A 17,825-nucleotide genomic window follows, 5' to 3' on the forward strand; every position below is an offset into this window, starting at 1 on the left:
TTTTCGAGCCTAATTCGAACGAGCCGAGTAATACTCAAGCTCGGCTTGAAATGAATTTCGAGCCTTTTATTTTGTGCAAGCTCGGCTCATTTAATTTCGAGTTGAGCTCGAGCGAGCCAAATATCGAGCCGAACGCAAGTCGAACGCGAGCCGGCTCGCTCATTTGCCAGCCCTATATAAATAGTATCTCCATGCTGTAAGTAACAAGTAACTAAATAAAAAATAGGGGCAATTGCCTATATACCCCTGAAAAGTTTTCAGTTTTTTTATTTACTCCTCTTAGAATGCTAATATCGAAAATACCCTTCTCATGTTCCAAGTCTTTCTAATATACCCCTCGAGTTAAGTTCAGTCAGTGAGCTGCCGTTATCTCTGAAAAATTACCATTTTGCCCATTCCAATATACTTTTGTACCGTAACTAATTTTTCTTATATACCCTTCATACAGCAAATACTTTTCTTATTTGCCCTTCAAATATTAATTAATTAATTAAGCACGTCGAGAGCGAGCAGATGAACGGATGAGTCGATCGCAGCTAAACCAACCTTTGTGGCTAGAGGCATAGTTAGTTAATTCGGATTCGGCAAATATTCGGTACAGATATAATTCGGATAAAATTCATCTTTTAATTTTTAAATTCGTTGAAAAATACGGCTAAAAAATAGATTCAGCAATTATTCGGATACGTGATTTATACGGGTATTACACGTTCACTAATTAAAAATTCGGGATAAAAAAGTCGGCTATATAATAAATATATAATAATTAATATACTATATATATTATTATTATAATTTTTAATATATAGATTAAATATACTTAAAATTATAATAAACATATATTAATAATATATAAGAGTTATATATTTAAAAATATTAATTAAATAACTAAGTAAACTTTATTTTAATTAAAATATTTATATAATAATATTATATATTAAAAAAAAATACTGATACGGAATTTAATATTTATAACAAATTTATAGGTATAGTATGATATATATTACTAATAAGATATAGAGTTTGAACTTGGCTACTATTAGTAGCAAATTCTTGTCTTACTACCAGGTTTTTTACCTTTGGATCAACTACTTTTCATTCTTTCCTGTAAACTCATTGGATTGGATAATTAACCTGCGGAGGTTGGACCCAAAGCGGGTCAACCCTAGGGGGACCACTCAACTGCTACCGACATAATTGTAATGCATCTGACCCTACATTTCTTTCATCCAAGGTGTAAAAATCGTGGTTGGTAGCAACAGAAGAGTGTGTTTACTTCATGTGAGATCATATTCGAGTCCCGTGATATATATCATGGTGATCGTAGTATATGCGATCAGTATATAGTCGGTATTTAGTATTACTATATATAATATATATATATATAAATATATTATGGTAGAATTTGAGCTCAGAATACTTTTGAAAAGAGTATCATCCCCTTTGGGTGCTTATTAAGTTTTTTAGCGCAGTTGGATCTACTCCCTTAAATACGTATTACTCGTGATCAAATTATCCAGCGTTCCGACCAGCCGTACCAGCCACCGACCACCGGCGAGTGTATCCAACACCTCACAGTCTCTCGCAGTCCAAGGGTTACGAAAAGACTCAAAGGGGAGCACCAACGCTTGTTGGTGTCGGGTACGGTAGCGGCGCGGGTATATACTGGGGTAGGGGGTAGTAGTATACTAGTATATAGATAGACCGAGAGAGAGGAAGAGGAGATGAGGGTGAAAGAGGGGAGGAGAACGCGCCGGAGAAGAGAGGAGAGTTAGCTATGATACTTTCTACGAATATCGGACCTGTCAGTGGGTGGCTATTAGGGTTTTAAGCCAATTGGATCTAGACTTTTGTGATTGTTAATACCTTGATTAAACACTGATTCCAGGCCTACATCACCTTACCACCAGTCATCTCAACCTCACATCTCTCCCAGTCCAAGGGCTTAGCAACGAGCAGCTAGCAGGAGAATGCACGCCCCATGGTCACTCACTCTTGTGACCAAGTGATTCTAGGGCCCTTATCTCCGTTCTCTGCTCTTCTCTCTCGGTGTGTGTGTGTGTGTGTGTGGTGTCTCGTCTCGTCTTCGTCTCTCTCTCTCTGCGCGTCTCTCTCTCTCTATATATACCGTATAATATATATATTATATATGTATATATATATATATATATATTGAGAGGGAGGTCCACCGTGGACCTCCCTCTCATCCGGTCCACGAGACCAACTGGCCTCGTGGACCGCGCACACGGATGGCCTTGGCATGCGGACGGACGACACGCGGCACGCGGATGGCCTTGGGCCTCTCTCTTGCTCCCGGCACCGTGGACCTCCCTCTTGTTCCCGGCACGCGAACGGCCTCGGGCAGACGGCACGCGGACGGCCTCGGGCGAGATGGGATCGTCGCTGCGGCCCTCTTGCTCCCGACGCCGGCCAATGCGACGGAGGAGGAGGACGACGACGACGAGAGCGGCGGAGGAGGAAGACGACGAGAGCGGCGAGAAACAGGATCGTCGCTGCGGCCCTCTTGCTCCCGACGCCGGCCAATGCGACGGAGGAGGAGGACGACGACGACGAGAGCGGCGGAGGAGGACGACGACGAGAGCGGCGGGTGGGGTGGTGTTGGAGGTGGAGGTGGTCTGGGAGGAGATGAGGCGAGGTGGAGGCAGAGGAGCCGGCGCCGGTGGTGGTGAGGTGCTGGCGACAAAGTTGGGAGAGAAAGAAATGAAGGATAACTTAAGGGATTAGTATAATAAGGTAGGGAAAAAATAGGTATTTTATTTAAGTTTTAACTCTAGTATACATTTAACCCATGTTTAACCTAAGTTAAGCTAACAAGGGATAACTGTAGGGGTATTTTAGCATAACGGTGGAACATATGAGGGGTATTTTAGAAAAAAAAAAAAAAGTAGGTGTAGATTGGATATTTTCAAACGTATGAGGAGTATATAGGCAATTATTCCTAAAAAATATGTAGCTGCATTAGATTCAACTATATGCTACCTAAGGAGCTATTTGGTTTCTCAAAAAATGTCACGCCCTGGATTACACGTTTTCCGGGCACGCTGACAAATCCGCCGTATACAAAGAATTTTTCTTGTATACGAAGCGTAGCTGTAACTATAAAACATACAATACTACAACCAGTAGTATAAAGCTATAATGAAACTAAACAGGTAGAATAAAAACAAGTTCCATATAGAGACATAGTATCAAGGTACAAAAGTACTCGCTTCAGCGAGTTACAACATCTGTATGTACATGAATTCGAAATAATAAAAGTACTACTACCTGCAGCAGTGGATCCTCTATTTCGGCAACTCGTCGGATAGGGCTCTAGCTCGCAACGCCCTTGTCACGATCAGCCTCAGAAGGTGCAGCAGCCGGAACCGATAGCTCTGCAAAAGAAGAGTAACAACTGGGCGTGAGAACTACTGTAAAAACAAGTAGTCCTCAGTGGGTGCCGCTCTCAACACCGCCGGTCCACCTACTAAGTCTACAGAAGGAAACAAAGATAGTAGGAAAAGCTGAAAAAAAGCTACAGCTAAAAGCCTCTACACTATCCTGCTCTACTTTAATCAACTGTAGTACATGTCCATCCTGACCCAATCTCACTCGGACTGTAAGCATACCCGTCCTCGGGACTGTGAACACACCCGTCCTACCTGTCTAAGCCAACGCTATCTCTACGACTAAGCAGTCCATGGACAGCAAGTAATCGGCGACATCAATGCAAAAGCACTAAGCCTGACTCCGGAGTGGCACTCGTGGGCGCGACCCAACCGAGTATGCAAGCGTATCTCTATCGAGCTCAATCAGGCTCTTACAGGCTAAAGTCAAGTACACAGGGTCCAACTGGTCTGACAACCAACAAGTCACGTGCCCTCGGCAAAATCTGTCCACCGTCAACCCCGACGGCACCCAATAGTCCGGAACAGTCTGAACACTACTGTAAAAATACATTCGGCATCCCAGTACGAGTATAACAACAAACTAAACTACCTGAAGTATCCACCACGCTGATACTGCGGCGATACAAAATAACAACGGCTCCTAGAGCTAAATCAGGTAGTTTAAGCATGTGACAGATCATAATCACGGGTTTTTTCCTAAGTCAAATCCTAGTCCAACATGTGCTAGTAGATATAGTCCAAAAGACAAGGCTCCAATTTAGATTTTATTAGTGACTATGCTAAATCAATGAATCGAGCAAATGCGATATACAAAACACTACAACGCACACATGCCGACTATATATCTATATGCTTAGAAGATAAACTGACGTTAACCCACCTTAATAGCTACTCCCAATTCGGCGACGTCGAGAACGGCGGAATTACACCCTCGCCCGGCCTCCCCGTGATGCTACGACGATGAACGTGCGCTCGAACAGCACCGCGGTGCGACGTCAGCGTCGATTCGACTCCATCCGAGAGCTCCTCCACGTATGGCTCTCCACTTCAAACTAGAGAGAGAAAGGAACTTAATTAGAAAGTGCAATACCTCTTTAATTAAGTTCTACGTGCACTTAAATAGGGGGTGGATAAGCATGGGTAGGTGGAATCCTTATCCACTTCAGCAATTACAATTCTAGCCTTTACCAACTCATGAAGACAAGGATACTACAAAAAATATGCAAAGCAATTCGAGAAAAAAAATATTTTATGAAAAACTTCTTATTCAGTTTTTTGACTATTGAATTTTTAAAAAATTATTTTTTAAAAAAAATTAAATTTTATAAAAAACTATCATTTTTATTTTTCTAAAAATAATTAGAAAATGAAAATACTAGTTTTTTTAAGAAATATTCTAAATTTTCATGAAAGTAAATGGATGAAAATTTTAAAAATTAAAAATTCACGTCTTTTCGGAGAAATCAAACAACTCCTAATAAGAGGTTATATGTACATGTAACTGCTTTAATTTTTATTTTTGAGAGATAGGTAGCACGCTACCCGTTTCGTTTATTTCATTTAAAAATAAACTTAGCTGAAAATATGAATCAACTAGAATTCGAATTTGGGACCTCGGGTACCAACCATCAAGCCTTTTGCCACTTGCTTTAGGGACGATCGGTGTAACTGCTCTATTTTAAAAGGCCAATTTGTATAAAACATTTATTAATTTTGAGTTTTTGCAAAAGTATGCCGTCTTTTTGGATTTTGCAGATTCGGACATGATTTTTAGAAAATTCACCAAAATATTCTTGTTATCTTTTTTCTTTCCTCTTTTTTTCTCTCGTACTTTTTTTTTCTTTTTGTCCCAAGAGGGCGGCGGAGGCAGAGGCGGCTCGCCTCAGCCTCTGTCTGGCGCATCCTTACCCTCTCCCGCGCACCCTCCCGCATTCCTCATCTCCGATCCTGCCAAAGCCGCGTCGCAACNCTCCATCACCTAACGCCACGTCTTCTTCCTCTCATTTTTTTTGCTCGTTCTTTTTTTTTTTCCCTCTTCGACCCCTCTCTACTGCCTCCATAACCCTTCACGACGGTAACGAAGATACCACCGTATCCTCTTACTCCGCCTTCGCCGGTGCAGGCACCGACACCAGCACCAAAGAAAGAGGACTCGAAGCGAGTATGGGTGAGAGCGGAACCAAAAAAAAAAATAGAAATGAATAAAATTAAAGAATAAAGTATAAAATATAAAAATATTTTTTTCTACAATAAAAATAAAAAATCAAAAAGAAAAGAAGAAGAAGATGAAGATACACTATTTTTGAGAACGTTACACTGTTTTAAAAAAAAAAATTATATTTTCTGAATGAAAGTTGCACTTTTTGAACGAAATTTACACTCTTTGGGCAAAAATTACATTATTTCTCCTCATCTATACGAAAACAAAGAAGAAGAAGGAGGAGGAAGAGGAAAAATAGTATAATTTTCCTCCAAACAGTGTAATTATTTTAAAATTGTGTAATTTTTATTCAAAAAAGTTTAATTTTTCTCTTAAATAGTATAATTTTTTTAAAAACAGTGCAACGTTAATTCCTCTGAAATAGTGTAACTTTATCATCTTCCGCCTTTCTATCTGATTCTTTATTTTTCTTGTAACTTCTTTTCATCCTCTCCGACTCTTGTCGTCTCCTCCACCGCCTCGAGGCCCTCGGCAACGGTAACGAGGGCGGCGCCACATCATATTCCTCTATCTCCTCCCCTGCCGGCGCCGACGGCCCTAGGCGACGGTAACGAGGGCGGCACCGCCTTCTCCGCCGGCGACGGAGAAGAAGAAGGAGAACTCAAAGCAGATCCGAATAAGAAAGACCATTATATATCATTGCTGCTACCGAAAAATAATATATAATTGTCTTTTAAAAAGAAAAAAATATTATTTTGTTTACTCTTTATTCTTTTTTTTTTTTTCTACCTCTGCATCTTTATTCACTCCTTGAAGATAGGCGCGTCCTTTTTTTCTCACCCTCACAGGCAGCGAGCACCTCCTGGACAACGATCTCATTGCCTCTGTCCCTCATCTAACTATAGTATTTTGAGCATTTTAGGCGGTGAATATGCTTAAGAGGTTAAATTAGTTAAACGTGCTAAAATTAGAGTAGTCCCGAAATGGATGACACTCTAAGAAGTTGGGGCATCATAATAGCTGATACAATCACAAATTTTAACAAAATTTTCAAATATAGTAACTATAATAAGTCAATTCTACAAAATCAAAAGTCAATGGGTCTCAGTAAAAATATTAAAGCTGAGGGTGGGCTATTTCAAAATTGTCTATAGTTGAGGGGGTCTGCATACACCTTCAATCTAGAAATTAAGTTTTTTTTAGTATTCTCATGGGAAAAGTAGCCAAGTCAAACACTACCTTAGAAATTAAGCTTGAGCCTGAGTCCAACTACGATGTATTTCTAGGGCCCTAGTCCGACCTGCTAATCGGTCTAGGGTTGTCAACGAAGCACGAGTAAGCTAGAATGGCCCGCACTAATTCGTTTATTAAACGAGCCAAATATAAATTAATTTGTTAGAATATTAAGCTCAAAAATTTAACTTGTATCCACTTTATTTATCAACGAATTGAACACGAGCTGACTTGCGAACAATAAGTTAGGTTGTCAGCTGTATTACTGGGCGACAAGTTGAAAAAAATTATATATAAAAAATTAAAATTTTAATCTAATAATTAAAATTTAAAAAATATAATTTTTTTTATATTTAGATTGACTTAAAGTCTAAATAGTAGAAAATTGTAGTATATATATTTGAGTTATATGGAGCCGAGCACGAGCGAATTGCTCTCACCTCGTGTTCGGCTCGTTAATCTTTCGCACTGAAAAATTCAACTAGTGTTCGACTCGTTTATTAAACAAGCTGATCAATCTTGACCTCATTTCAAGCTGAACATAAACTGACTTGCGAACAGCGAGATGAATTACATGCCTACTTTAGTTATGAGACATTAATACAAATATATCGATTTTTATCAGCCACTTACTATACTTGTCATTTTTAATATAAATATTTAACCGAATGGTCCCTTGTTTTATAGGGATTGCACATGGCTTCCTTTAAAGATATCAAATAGTAAATATATTCCTGTAAAATTTAAGTTATCAGATTTATCCCTTCAAGATTCTTCCGTCTGTAAATATATTATTCTATTAAAAAAATTTATATAACCATGAGTTAAACAAACTAATTACAGTTAATTAAGGGATAAAATAACCTTTTTATCCTTTATATATAAATTTATATATAATTTTTTGAGAGAGATAAGTAGCATGTTACCCACTTCGTTTATTTCATTTAGAAAAAAATTTAGCTGAAAATGTGAATTAACTAGAATTCGAACTTGGGTCTCGAGTACCAACCACCAATCCTTTGCCACTTGATAAAGTTAAAATTAAAAAATACTAAAGTGAATATTCGATAAACCTATGTGGAGATATCTGAAATTTTTTGTATATAATTTAACAAAATATTAACTAAAAAATTAACGAAAAAATAAAATTAAATTTATAAGACAATATATTTTAAATCACGAAATACTAAAAGGAGAACGTGCGAAACCACATGGGTGGTTATTGAAGTTTACCCTTTATTTTGTTACTAGATGATTTATGCACTTGCCTCGGGGGAGTCATCTTGTTCACGGCAATCACGGGTTTTGAACCTCCACAGCAAGAGAGAGAGAGAGAGAGAGAGAGAGAGAGATATTTAAAGCAACTGTGGGTGACGAGGAAACCCGCATCCATACGCCGGCCCCTTCGCCATCTTTGCAATCTATATACAGTACGAGAGGAGAAATTACTGCTTGCACATGTTTCATGCACCATAATGATTTATCTAAAATTAAAAATTTAATTTGATAGATATAATTTATAATATTTAAAATATTAATTAATTTATAAAAAATAAGAATTTAAGTGCAGTGGTACGGAGTCGTGCCGGAAACATGCCGGCACGATACGGCACGTGTGAGTACCGAGCCGTGCCAATATATGCCGGTCAAAAAAATTCTTATATGCCGACACATAAGAGCATAAAATATATATTTTCTTTAGCAACAAAATATTATAACTATTTATTATGTCTTTTTATCACATCTTTTGAACTTTATTGAGAAAATTACTTACTAATTTAAAGAATAGAGGGTTTTGAGCTGTGCCATCGGCACGGAGTCTGCATCGTGCCGGTATCTTATTGACACAGTACGTCACGGTGGATACAGCCCATACCGACGGGCACTTAAAATCTTGATAAAAAGTATGTCAATTTTAAAAATTTGTCATTATCTAGAAGGCAAGTAGTGTGTTAAAAATCAACAGCTTAAACATTCAAAATTTATGATATTTTGACGTGTAAGTATTTTCGAACGTCGAAGAGCACTTCTGCCACAAAGTGAGTTTCGGTTTCAAGGTCGGATGATGGTGTCAACATAGCAAAAAGTACTAAGTTACCTGAGTATACACTCGTCTCGCTCGACCCTTCAGAAACACGAGAGCCAAGCGTATTCACTAACAGAATTTAACCAAATTCAATAAACCTGATACGTGGTGCACTGTGCATCAGGTGTATACAATAATCTCTAGCTTTAATAAATAGTAGGGGGAAATGTGATGGGTTTGTCTGAGGAGAAGCCCTTTTGTGTCCCCTCCCACCCCCCAAATTAAACGGTGTATAGCATGTATTGGGGCCTTTAATGCATGAGAACAAGGAGAGTTCATGAGGGTCATAGGGCTTGCGTGAACCCAATCAGGGCCAGCATATATATATATATATATATATATATATATATATATATGTGTGNAAGATTTGTGGGGTTAGGATGATAGTGGTCCTCTAAGATTAAGTGTGTGGTTGATGGAATAGTATAATCTAAGAGATGAAATTGGTCAAAGAAGTAGATCTAACAGTGGAAAACTTACAAACACCAAATGTCTGGTGCTTTCAAAAGCACAGTAGCCGGACTATACATACATACATTCATATATATATATATGTGTGTGTGTGTGTGTGTGTGTGTGTGTATTTTTCTACCAGCCATTACTCCCATGATGAGCTGACATGATAATGATGATGAAAACGAGTGAGCCCCTCCCCCTCTATTAACTGTTATTATTATTATTATTATTATTATTTTCAGAGAACAACAGTATTTGGTTTCAAGAGGATCTGCTACATTTACACCCGTTTGGCATTTGCCTCTGATGTTATTTAATAATGCAACACGAGCTACAGGTTACGTACGTGCANTTTTTTTTTTTTTTTTTTTTGAGTTGCCGTGACGGCATAGTTCCCCGATATTTTCACTATGCCCTAAGTTCATATTTGAATGCATAAATACCTTATTTAAAAAATACTTTTAATTTACTGAAAAAATTATTTGAATAATCGAGTAGAAAAAATATATAAAGTAGAAAAACAAAAAAGAACTCAAAGCACATAGCAATGTCACTCTTATTAAGATTTGATCTGTCTATACCGTTCTGATAATTTGTGTACATTGGATCAATGAATAGCCTCGAAGTATAAATTTCAACTGCATTTGCACACATAAATTCGAGCTTTTGAACACTCACTCGATTAAAGTTGTCAAAAAAAAATAGAGTAAGAAAAGAAGAATGAATTTTTTATGAATAGAGACTTAAACTCTTCATCTATCCTTCAGCAGTCAATGCTATGGCTTATATAGACCACGAACGGATATTTCATGAAATGATACTTTATAAACGGATGTTTCATGAAATAACTTTTCAACTGGTGACTTTTCATTTGATTACAACTACCATTTAGTTATAGGAGTCAAATTTAATGAATGCAAGTTTGTTCGTTTGATGGAGTGTGTGTATGTCCATTGGATATTTTGTGAATTTGCATAAAAAATTCACAAGTTTTATTGCTTTTGCAAAATTGGACCGTATTTTTCAGTTTTGCAGATTCGGACCATATTTTCAGAAAACTAACCAAAATACCCTTATTCTTTTCTCTTTCTCTCTCTCTCTCTCTCTTTTTAATTCATTCTCTTTTTTTTCTCTCCGAAGAGAGAGGCGGGGGCGGAGGCAGAGGTGGCCTGCCTCGCCTCTACCCCATGCGTCCTCGCTCGCGTCCGCGTACCACCCGCCATCCTTGCCTTCAACCCCATCATGGTTGCGCTCACTGTCGCCCTTTGGGACGCCCCTCCTCGCCTCCGCCCCATGCGCCCTCTCCCGCCCCAGCTCACCCCCCGCCTCTTCTCATCTCCGACCCCGCCGAGCTACGTTGTGATCCTCTTTTTTTTTTCTCTCTGAACTTTTTCCACCGCCTCCGCGGTCCTTCACGATGATAACAAGGACAGCACCGCGTTCTCTAACTCTGACTTCATCCTCCACCTCCACTACAGTAGATTTTTCACCCACTAAATTCACTTTTGGGAATTCGTCGTTCTCACCACCACCGATGACCACGAAAAGAAAGCGCTTCTCGGCGCCAAGAAGCTCGCTGGCAAGGGAGGGGGCACGCGACCCACCATGCCCACAGGGGGTCGACGATGAGCGAAGTGCAGACGTAGGAGAGCGCGACAACGCCGGAGAAGAGGGCGGGGCGGCGACATCCCAGAGGGCAGCGGCGAGCCCAGCCTCGACTGGGTCGGAGACGAAAAGGGCGGGGGGTGCACGAGAGCATCTCTAGACCTCTGGTCAAGCACTTTTGTTTACTTTAAAAAAAAAATAAATAAATAAAGGTCAAAAAGTAAAGATTAAGTAACAAGAACTAGAGAAGAAGGAAGAATAATATGAAGTTACGCTATTTTAAAAAAAGTTGTACTGTTATAGACGTAAGTTGCACTCTTTGAGATGTAAATTGCATCCTTTAAAATAAAAGTTATACTCCTTAAACGAAAGTTACACTCTTCAAATGTAAGTTATATCTAAATTTTAATTTTATATAACTTGAATTTTTTATTTCATCTTAAATTTAAAGTTGAAATTTAATTATACGATTTAAATTAAAATTTATAAAATTTTAAAATAAAATTAAAATTTGAGTTTAAATTGTGAATTAAAGTTAATTTTTGAAATTGAAAATTTTAAAGTAAATGTGAAACATATACTTAAATTTTGGATTTATCAAAATTTAAAAAATATATAAAAAAATTCAATTTATATTAAAAAAAACAATATATAAGGATATTACAGATATTTTCTAATTAAATATAATATATGAATTTATAAAATATAATTTTTATTATAAATTTTTGAATAAATATGATATACTAATTTATCTTAATTTGAAAATAAATTAAAATAATTATGACGTGCATTTGCAAGCATACTCAACTAGTTACGTTGTTTCCGATAAATCGAGTTTTGACCGTATCTTTATTACAGCGAAACAAACAGTAAAAGTAATCATTTGCAGCCGAAAACGATTTCACCCCTCTCCATTTTCATCCAAACATATAGGCCTTAAGGGAAACCGCACTTCACTCACAATGCTTGCCAGCCGGTGGCCTGGTGATCATGTTTTTGGCTGGTGATTGATTTTGATACCAACTGTGACACTCTGCCCTAGGCTCGGCCAGCCCTTTTAATCTCTTAGATTTAGTTATTGCTCAAAATATTATAATCGAGTTAAGAGCACTCTTCCAAATTCGGTGTGTCACAAATCCTGTCCCTCAAACCGTCAACTCGACCCATCCAAGCCTCTCCGCCGGACTTAACCTGTCAACCAGACCCACGAATTCAAGGTCGATCCAGACCCACAAATTTAGTGGGTGTTCCCAATCAGACCAGGCCGTGCCGACCTAATAATTTCGGGTCTTCAATAACACTTTTTATTATATCCCTACGGTCACAGTACTACAGACGCTTTCGTACAGCTTTTACATAAACCACCGGATCAAAATCCGGGAGTTATTAGGGCGCGCGGTTAGGTCACGACAACACGGACATATGGTGAGCCCACCTCTTTTTCTTTTTTTTTTTTTTTTTTGAGAAATAGGTAGCATGCTATCCGCTTCGTTTATTTTATTTAAAAATAAATTTAACTAGAAATATGAATCAACTAGAATTTGAATTTGAATCTCGAATACCAACCACCAAGCCCTTTACCACTTGCTCTAGGGACGGTCGGTCCCACCTCTTCTTTTTTTTTTAGCAATGTTTTGCGCCCTTGCATGGAGGAAATAAGAGAAACAACTATTATGCAGAAGCATCACAGAAGAAACATGAAATTACTTCATGGAGCATCACTGAAGAATCAAAAACGCATGAAAATAAAACAGAAGTCGCAGCAAATCGGAACTTTGCTGCATCGAATCTGCGATTTCCAATCGATACCCATGAAAGATTAATCACGCAACAACAGTAAACCACAACCCATATGCAACAGCAGTGAACAGAGAGAATTGTTTCAATCAATTAACACAGTTCTAAATCTAAAAGCATCTGACATTTGAAATCTATGTATAAATTTATGAGAAAATATTAGCAGAAAAAGTTAACTCCGTAAGCGAAGACTCAGAACATTCGAGAAGGTTCATTCTCGACTATCTGATGTCCCTTGAGGCTGCTTCCTTCACAAAATATATGAGAGCAGAAACACAGCTGGCAAACTTGATGGATAAAATGTATTCTGCATGACGCAACAAGCTAGCTACTTTCAACAAACAACAAGGACCGGGAATGTTCTTGAGAAGTACCGAGATATTTTCCATGCAATATAACATCAAATAAATAGGCGACGAGGGGCCTCTCGGATGTCAAACTCCGCAAACAAACCCACTCAAAACAGTTCCTAAAACAGTTTAACGAGCACTAGACATAAATATTAGTCCACTCCCACCACCAGCATGATCTTTTACTAGGTATAGATCTACAAAATGTTCAGATGAACCCACATGCACTTCAGATTATTAGCCTCCACCATGGAGGTGAGCACTGAGTTCACCAAGATCGGTGTCTTCTTGAAGGCGAACTGCATCCAACTTCTGCCTAAGGACCTCTATAGCATTGATCACCAATTGGGAAGCCTTGATCGCACCTGTCGACTCCACCGTGAAAATGAAGCTGTCCTCTTTGGGGTAAATCTCGACGAGCCCCGGCTTGCCCATGGCTTCCGCTTTCTTGATCACCTCATCGTCATATGTGTATGCCTCAGGATCAATCACCACCACCTAGCAGAGAATCAGTAATCGCAGATTGCGTTTATACAAAACGTGTTTAACGTGTACAACATACATCACATTTCGAATGAAACTAGTTTTATAAAATTATAAACTAGGCCAGGTTTGTTATGTATTTGATCAACAACATCAGCATACAATTATAAAGCTTTTAAACTTCCAAAATGATCTCAATGTTTCAACACGGTAAGAACAAAATTAAGGAAATAACGAAATTAATTAAAAACATCATTTAAAAAAAAAAATTAAAGCTTCATTCTTACATTGCAAATGAAAAATTGACATAAAGATGAACAGCAGATTTAAGACACTTTAATAGCAGTTATCCTGGAATATAGATCATTTTGAGAACGATTAGTCAGAGTTTACAGGATGCGAGGAAATGGTTAATGTGAACGGTAGATTAAGTTAGCCTAAAATTTTGTTTAGAGGACGCAAGGATACAACTAAATATGCACAAGATGTCTTTGAGGTTATTGAGGCCAATCGCCATTTGTTTTAACGCGTTTCTTCCTAGTCTATTAGCTGCTCCTATGTAATAGACCTGAAAGAGATAACAAGGAAATGGAAGAGCTAAGACCAAAATCTTCGGAAACCACTTCTTGGCTACCAGCCCTAGATTCCATCTTGGCCTTCTTTTTGTTGGATTGAGCATCACTCTAACTATATCTCTTTCTATCAGCATGTTCCTTCCTAAAGCACTTCCATAAGTCATTACTTCACCTGAACTTTATCACCCCACCATAATAATGGTTTCTTGCCTTTTATTCCATGTCTCTATCGTCACCCAAAACTTCTTTGCCATATCTAAAAATACTAGTTAGTTGTAATATTCTATAAGTTGGCACCCCTTAGCCATTTCTCATTAGTATCCATGATCAATCTCTTCGCGAACATAGCTTGCTTAACCCCTTCACATTCCATTATGTAGTCCCAAAACACTAGTTCCTTTATTATTTCTCTTCTATTATCTAATAAAACTATCAAGTAGAACTGAACAAAAGCTCCATGTTGCGCCACTCCCTCCCTAAGAATGGTCAATTAAAATTTAAGATAGAGAAAAGAGAATATGGTTGATAACAAAGATCTCTCCTAAAAATGATCAAACCGTCATTCCAAAACAAGCATCGGCGGCTATAAGTCAATGACAAGTCTAGAAGAAGCCTATCCAGACGTTTCTATCTTGAAAGCCATAATTCCCTTACTTCCAAGATTTCATTTTTTTCAGCATGTTCATCTAAATCTATGCCATCAAAGACCCCTATAACAGGAAACTGTTCTCCCACCTCATAAAGATCTTCTTGAAACAGCTTTATCCAATCATATTTTTGGTGCATACTGTATACGCATTAGTCGCATTTATCACCTGTTATCTGGACACTAACTATATAGCTAATACACCACCATAAATTTGTCAAATTTATAATCTCGCATCAAATAGTTTTATCTAAAGTTTTCTCTTCTCACTTCTTATTTGTGCCCTTGTAGACAGAAGGTCTTGAATTGTTGTGCTCTATATATTCTCACTTTGTGACCAACCATCTTTAGTCTCCAATGAACCCAAAAAAAGAAATTCGATAACTTACTCTACTCAAATCATTGCATGAATTATTTATACCGCATGTAGTATGTGGGAAAAACCCAACATACCGATCGTAACGANNCCAAACACACACACACACACACACACACACACACACACACACACAACAAACAATAGGTGGGGGTGTTTCACTAGTCGCATGCATGACATGACATGTGAAACACCCCCACCCACTGGATGAGTTGGGGGGGTGGTGGTGTATGATATACATGCCGGATGGGTTGTACAAGAAGGATTTTACTATTTCTAGCGGCTACCCATAAGATATCTAATTTTCTGATTTCTTACCACATGCACTCCAATGGACTTCAATAAAGATGTGGAAAACATTGCATACTATTCACGACATCCAAGCATTACTAACCTCACACATCAATACTTCTTGCCAGAGACTAACACAAAATTATACTAGCACCGAACATCCCAAATCATATCTTTTTCTTACTATAATACTGGACTAATTTTTCATGTAGCCGGTAGCCATCAGCCCATCACAGCATCTTCATTCAGGTCAATCTTATGATGGCTAAAGCTCTTGAAATAGTTTCTTCTTGATAAACTAATACATCTGTTGATGTCTTAAAACGCTCGGATTCTTTCCTAGACAGCACATTAGACATCTTAGACAGCGGACAGTATTGAGTGTCCATCTCCACTTCTTTGGTCAATATCCAATTAAGTTGGGGTAAGTTCTTTAAAAATACTTCAAGACTGCTGCAGGTATGAATAATGGCTATGGTAGTTTTATTATCATTCTGTTTTCATCTAATACCCTAGCATCAAATACCCAAAAAGAAATAATTAAAGCAAATACTAGCTAGAAGCTAACTGCAGTTACTAGTGAAAACAAAGAATGTGCCAACCAGCAACTGAAGTGCAACCCTTTAGATTCATCGGAGAAAGCAAAAACAACTGTATGTCATACTCATATAAGTGACTTTCAGCTTTCGATGATCTCAGTAGCAAAGGAATACAATGCCACAGTCAGCAGAAGCTTAACTATACCCATTACCTACATGACGAATATAAAAGCTGAACTTTGAGATTAATTTATTGCCACAATATTTCCTTAATGGCAGTGAACAAAAGCAAAAAAGTTAGACCAGTACCCATTATGCTGAATTCAAGAAGGGAACTGACCTGTTGGGTGTTCGGATCAATATCAAAAACTTTGGTAGGGCTGCTCTCAACCCAGCTGCTTTTCTCTTCAAGTGTTAAAGTTTCCATCATTTCTTCATTGATATGAATTGAAGGCTCATACATAAAAGTGACGGTAGCAGCAGGCGACCATTTTGCATGGTCCTTGCCAATCCCTTTCCTTGCAATTGCTCGAAGCCTTAGTTCTTGCCCACGACGCAACTTCACAATAATTATGCCCCTATGGTTAGCGTATTCCACGATTAGAAATCTCTTAATTGAGATATAAATCCACTTAAAACAAGTCCATTCCACGTGTGGAAATGCTTAAAGAAAAGGGATAACTGTTAATTCAGGGCTGTCGCCTTGATTAAACTAGAAAATAAAACAAAAGAAATATGATTCTCTTATGCTGTTTGGATGAGTAGAAGAGGGAAAAGAGAAAACAATCTTTTATTAGTGTTCTTTTCTCTTCTCTCCCTTTCTCTCCATTTTCCTCTTTCTCTCGCGTTCTTCTTCCTTCTCTCTTAAATTTTCTATCCAAACAAGAGAGAATAAATCTCTTCACTAAAACCCCTTTTTTATCTCTCTCTCACACACTCTCTCTCTCTCTATTTTCTTGTTTCTCTCACGGTCTTCTACTTGCTCTCTTGTTTGAATACGGAGAAAAACGGTTTTTTTCATATAATTTAACATCTCTCTCCATTTTCTTCTTTCTCCCATGTTCTTCTTCTTCTTTCTATCTTAAAATTTATATCCAAACAAGAGGAAATAAATTTCAGGGGTTAAGGGCATAACAAAGCCAAAGGATTAAGCATCAAAATTTCTATACTTCCCCGCTTTTTTCTCCACACTTCTCCATCCAAACAGAGCATTTAGCTTCTAACGCTACAAGATACCTCCTCCTTAGTCCTTGGTAGTAGGAAATTAGGGTTGGAGCAATGCGGAGTTGAGGATCGGATCGAGAGGATTGCGATGTTGTTGTTACCTCTGGTCGGCGGCGGTGGAGTCGTAGGAGGTGGGGTCGGCGTCGAGGGCGCGGGCGACGTCGACGGGGCAGACCTTGGGGTCGGTGGAGCGGAGGTCGGCGGAGGTGACGTCGAGGGTCTGGTCGGCGTCGCAGCGGACGGCGAGGTGGAACTCGACGGAGCAGTACTCGCACTGGCCGTCGCCATCGCAGGCGTCGCAGTCGCGGGAGAAGCGCATGGCCATGGCGGCGTCGCTGGTGAGCGGGACGAGGCCGAGGCGGTGCGCGATGAACTCGTCGTTGAGCACCGACGAGTTCACCTCCACCTCCACCAGGTCGATTGCCACCGTCGGCACCTCCGCCAGCATCACCCGCCGCAGCGCGTTCGCCACGCTCGCGTCCGTCTCCCGCAGCTCGAACTTCGCGTACTCGTCCCGCAGCTCCCGTATCCGCACCTTCGGAAACCGCTGGTACGACGCCCCACCCCCACCCCCACCCCCACCCCCACCCCCG

The 17,825-nt window shown here is 39.0% G+C and overlaps 1 protein-coding gene across 1 annotated transcript; it reads right to left on the bottom strand.

The window, feature by feature from the left end:
* On the bottom strand, positions 13,011-17,818 carry LOC109725106 (DNA-directed RNA polymerases II, IV and V subunit 3-like; the record flags this gene model as incomplete). The annotated part of the gene is made up of 3 exons (XM_020254177.1): positions 13,011-13,596; positions 16,349-16,586; positions 17,334-17,818. Coding segments are annotated over 3 exons (984 nt in total), but the record flags the coding sequence as incomplete, so codon positions are not given.

The sequence above is a fragment of the Ananas comosus genome, linkage group 19, assembly GCF_001540865.1.
Source record: "Ananas comosus cultivar F153 linkage group 19, ASM154086v1, whole genome shotgun sequence".
In the NCBI taxonomy this organism is placed as follows: domain Eukaryota; kingdom Viridiplantae; phylum Streptophyta; class Magnoliopsida; order Poales; family Bromeliaceae; genus Ananas; species Ananas comosus.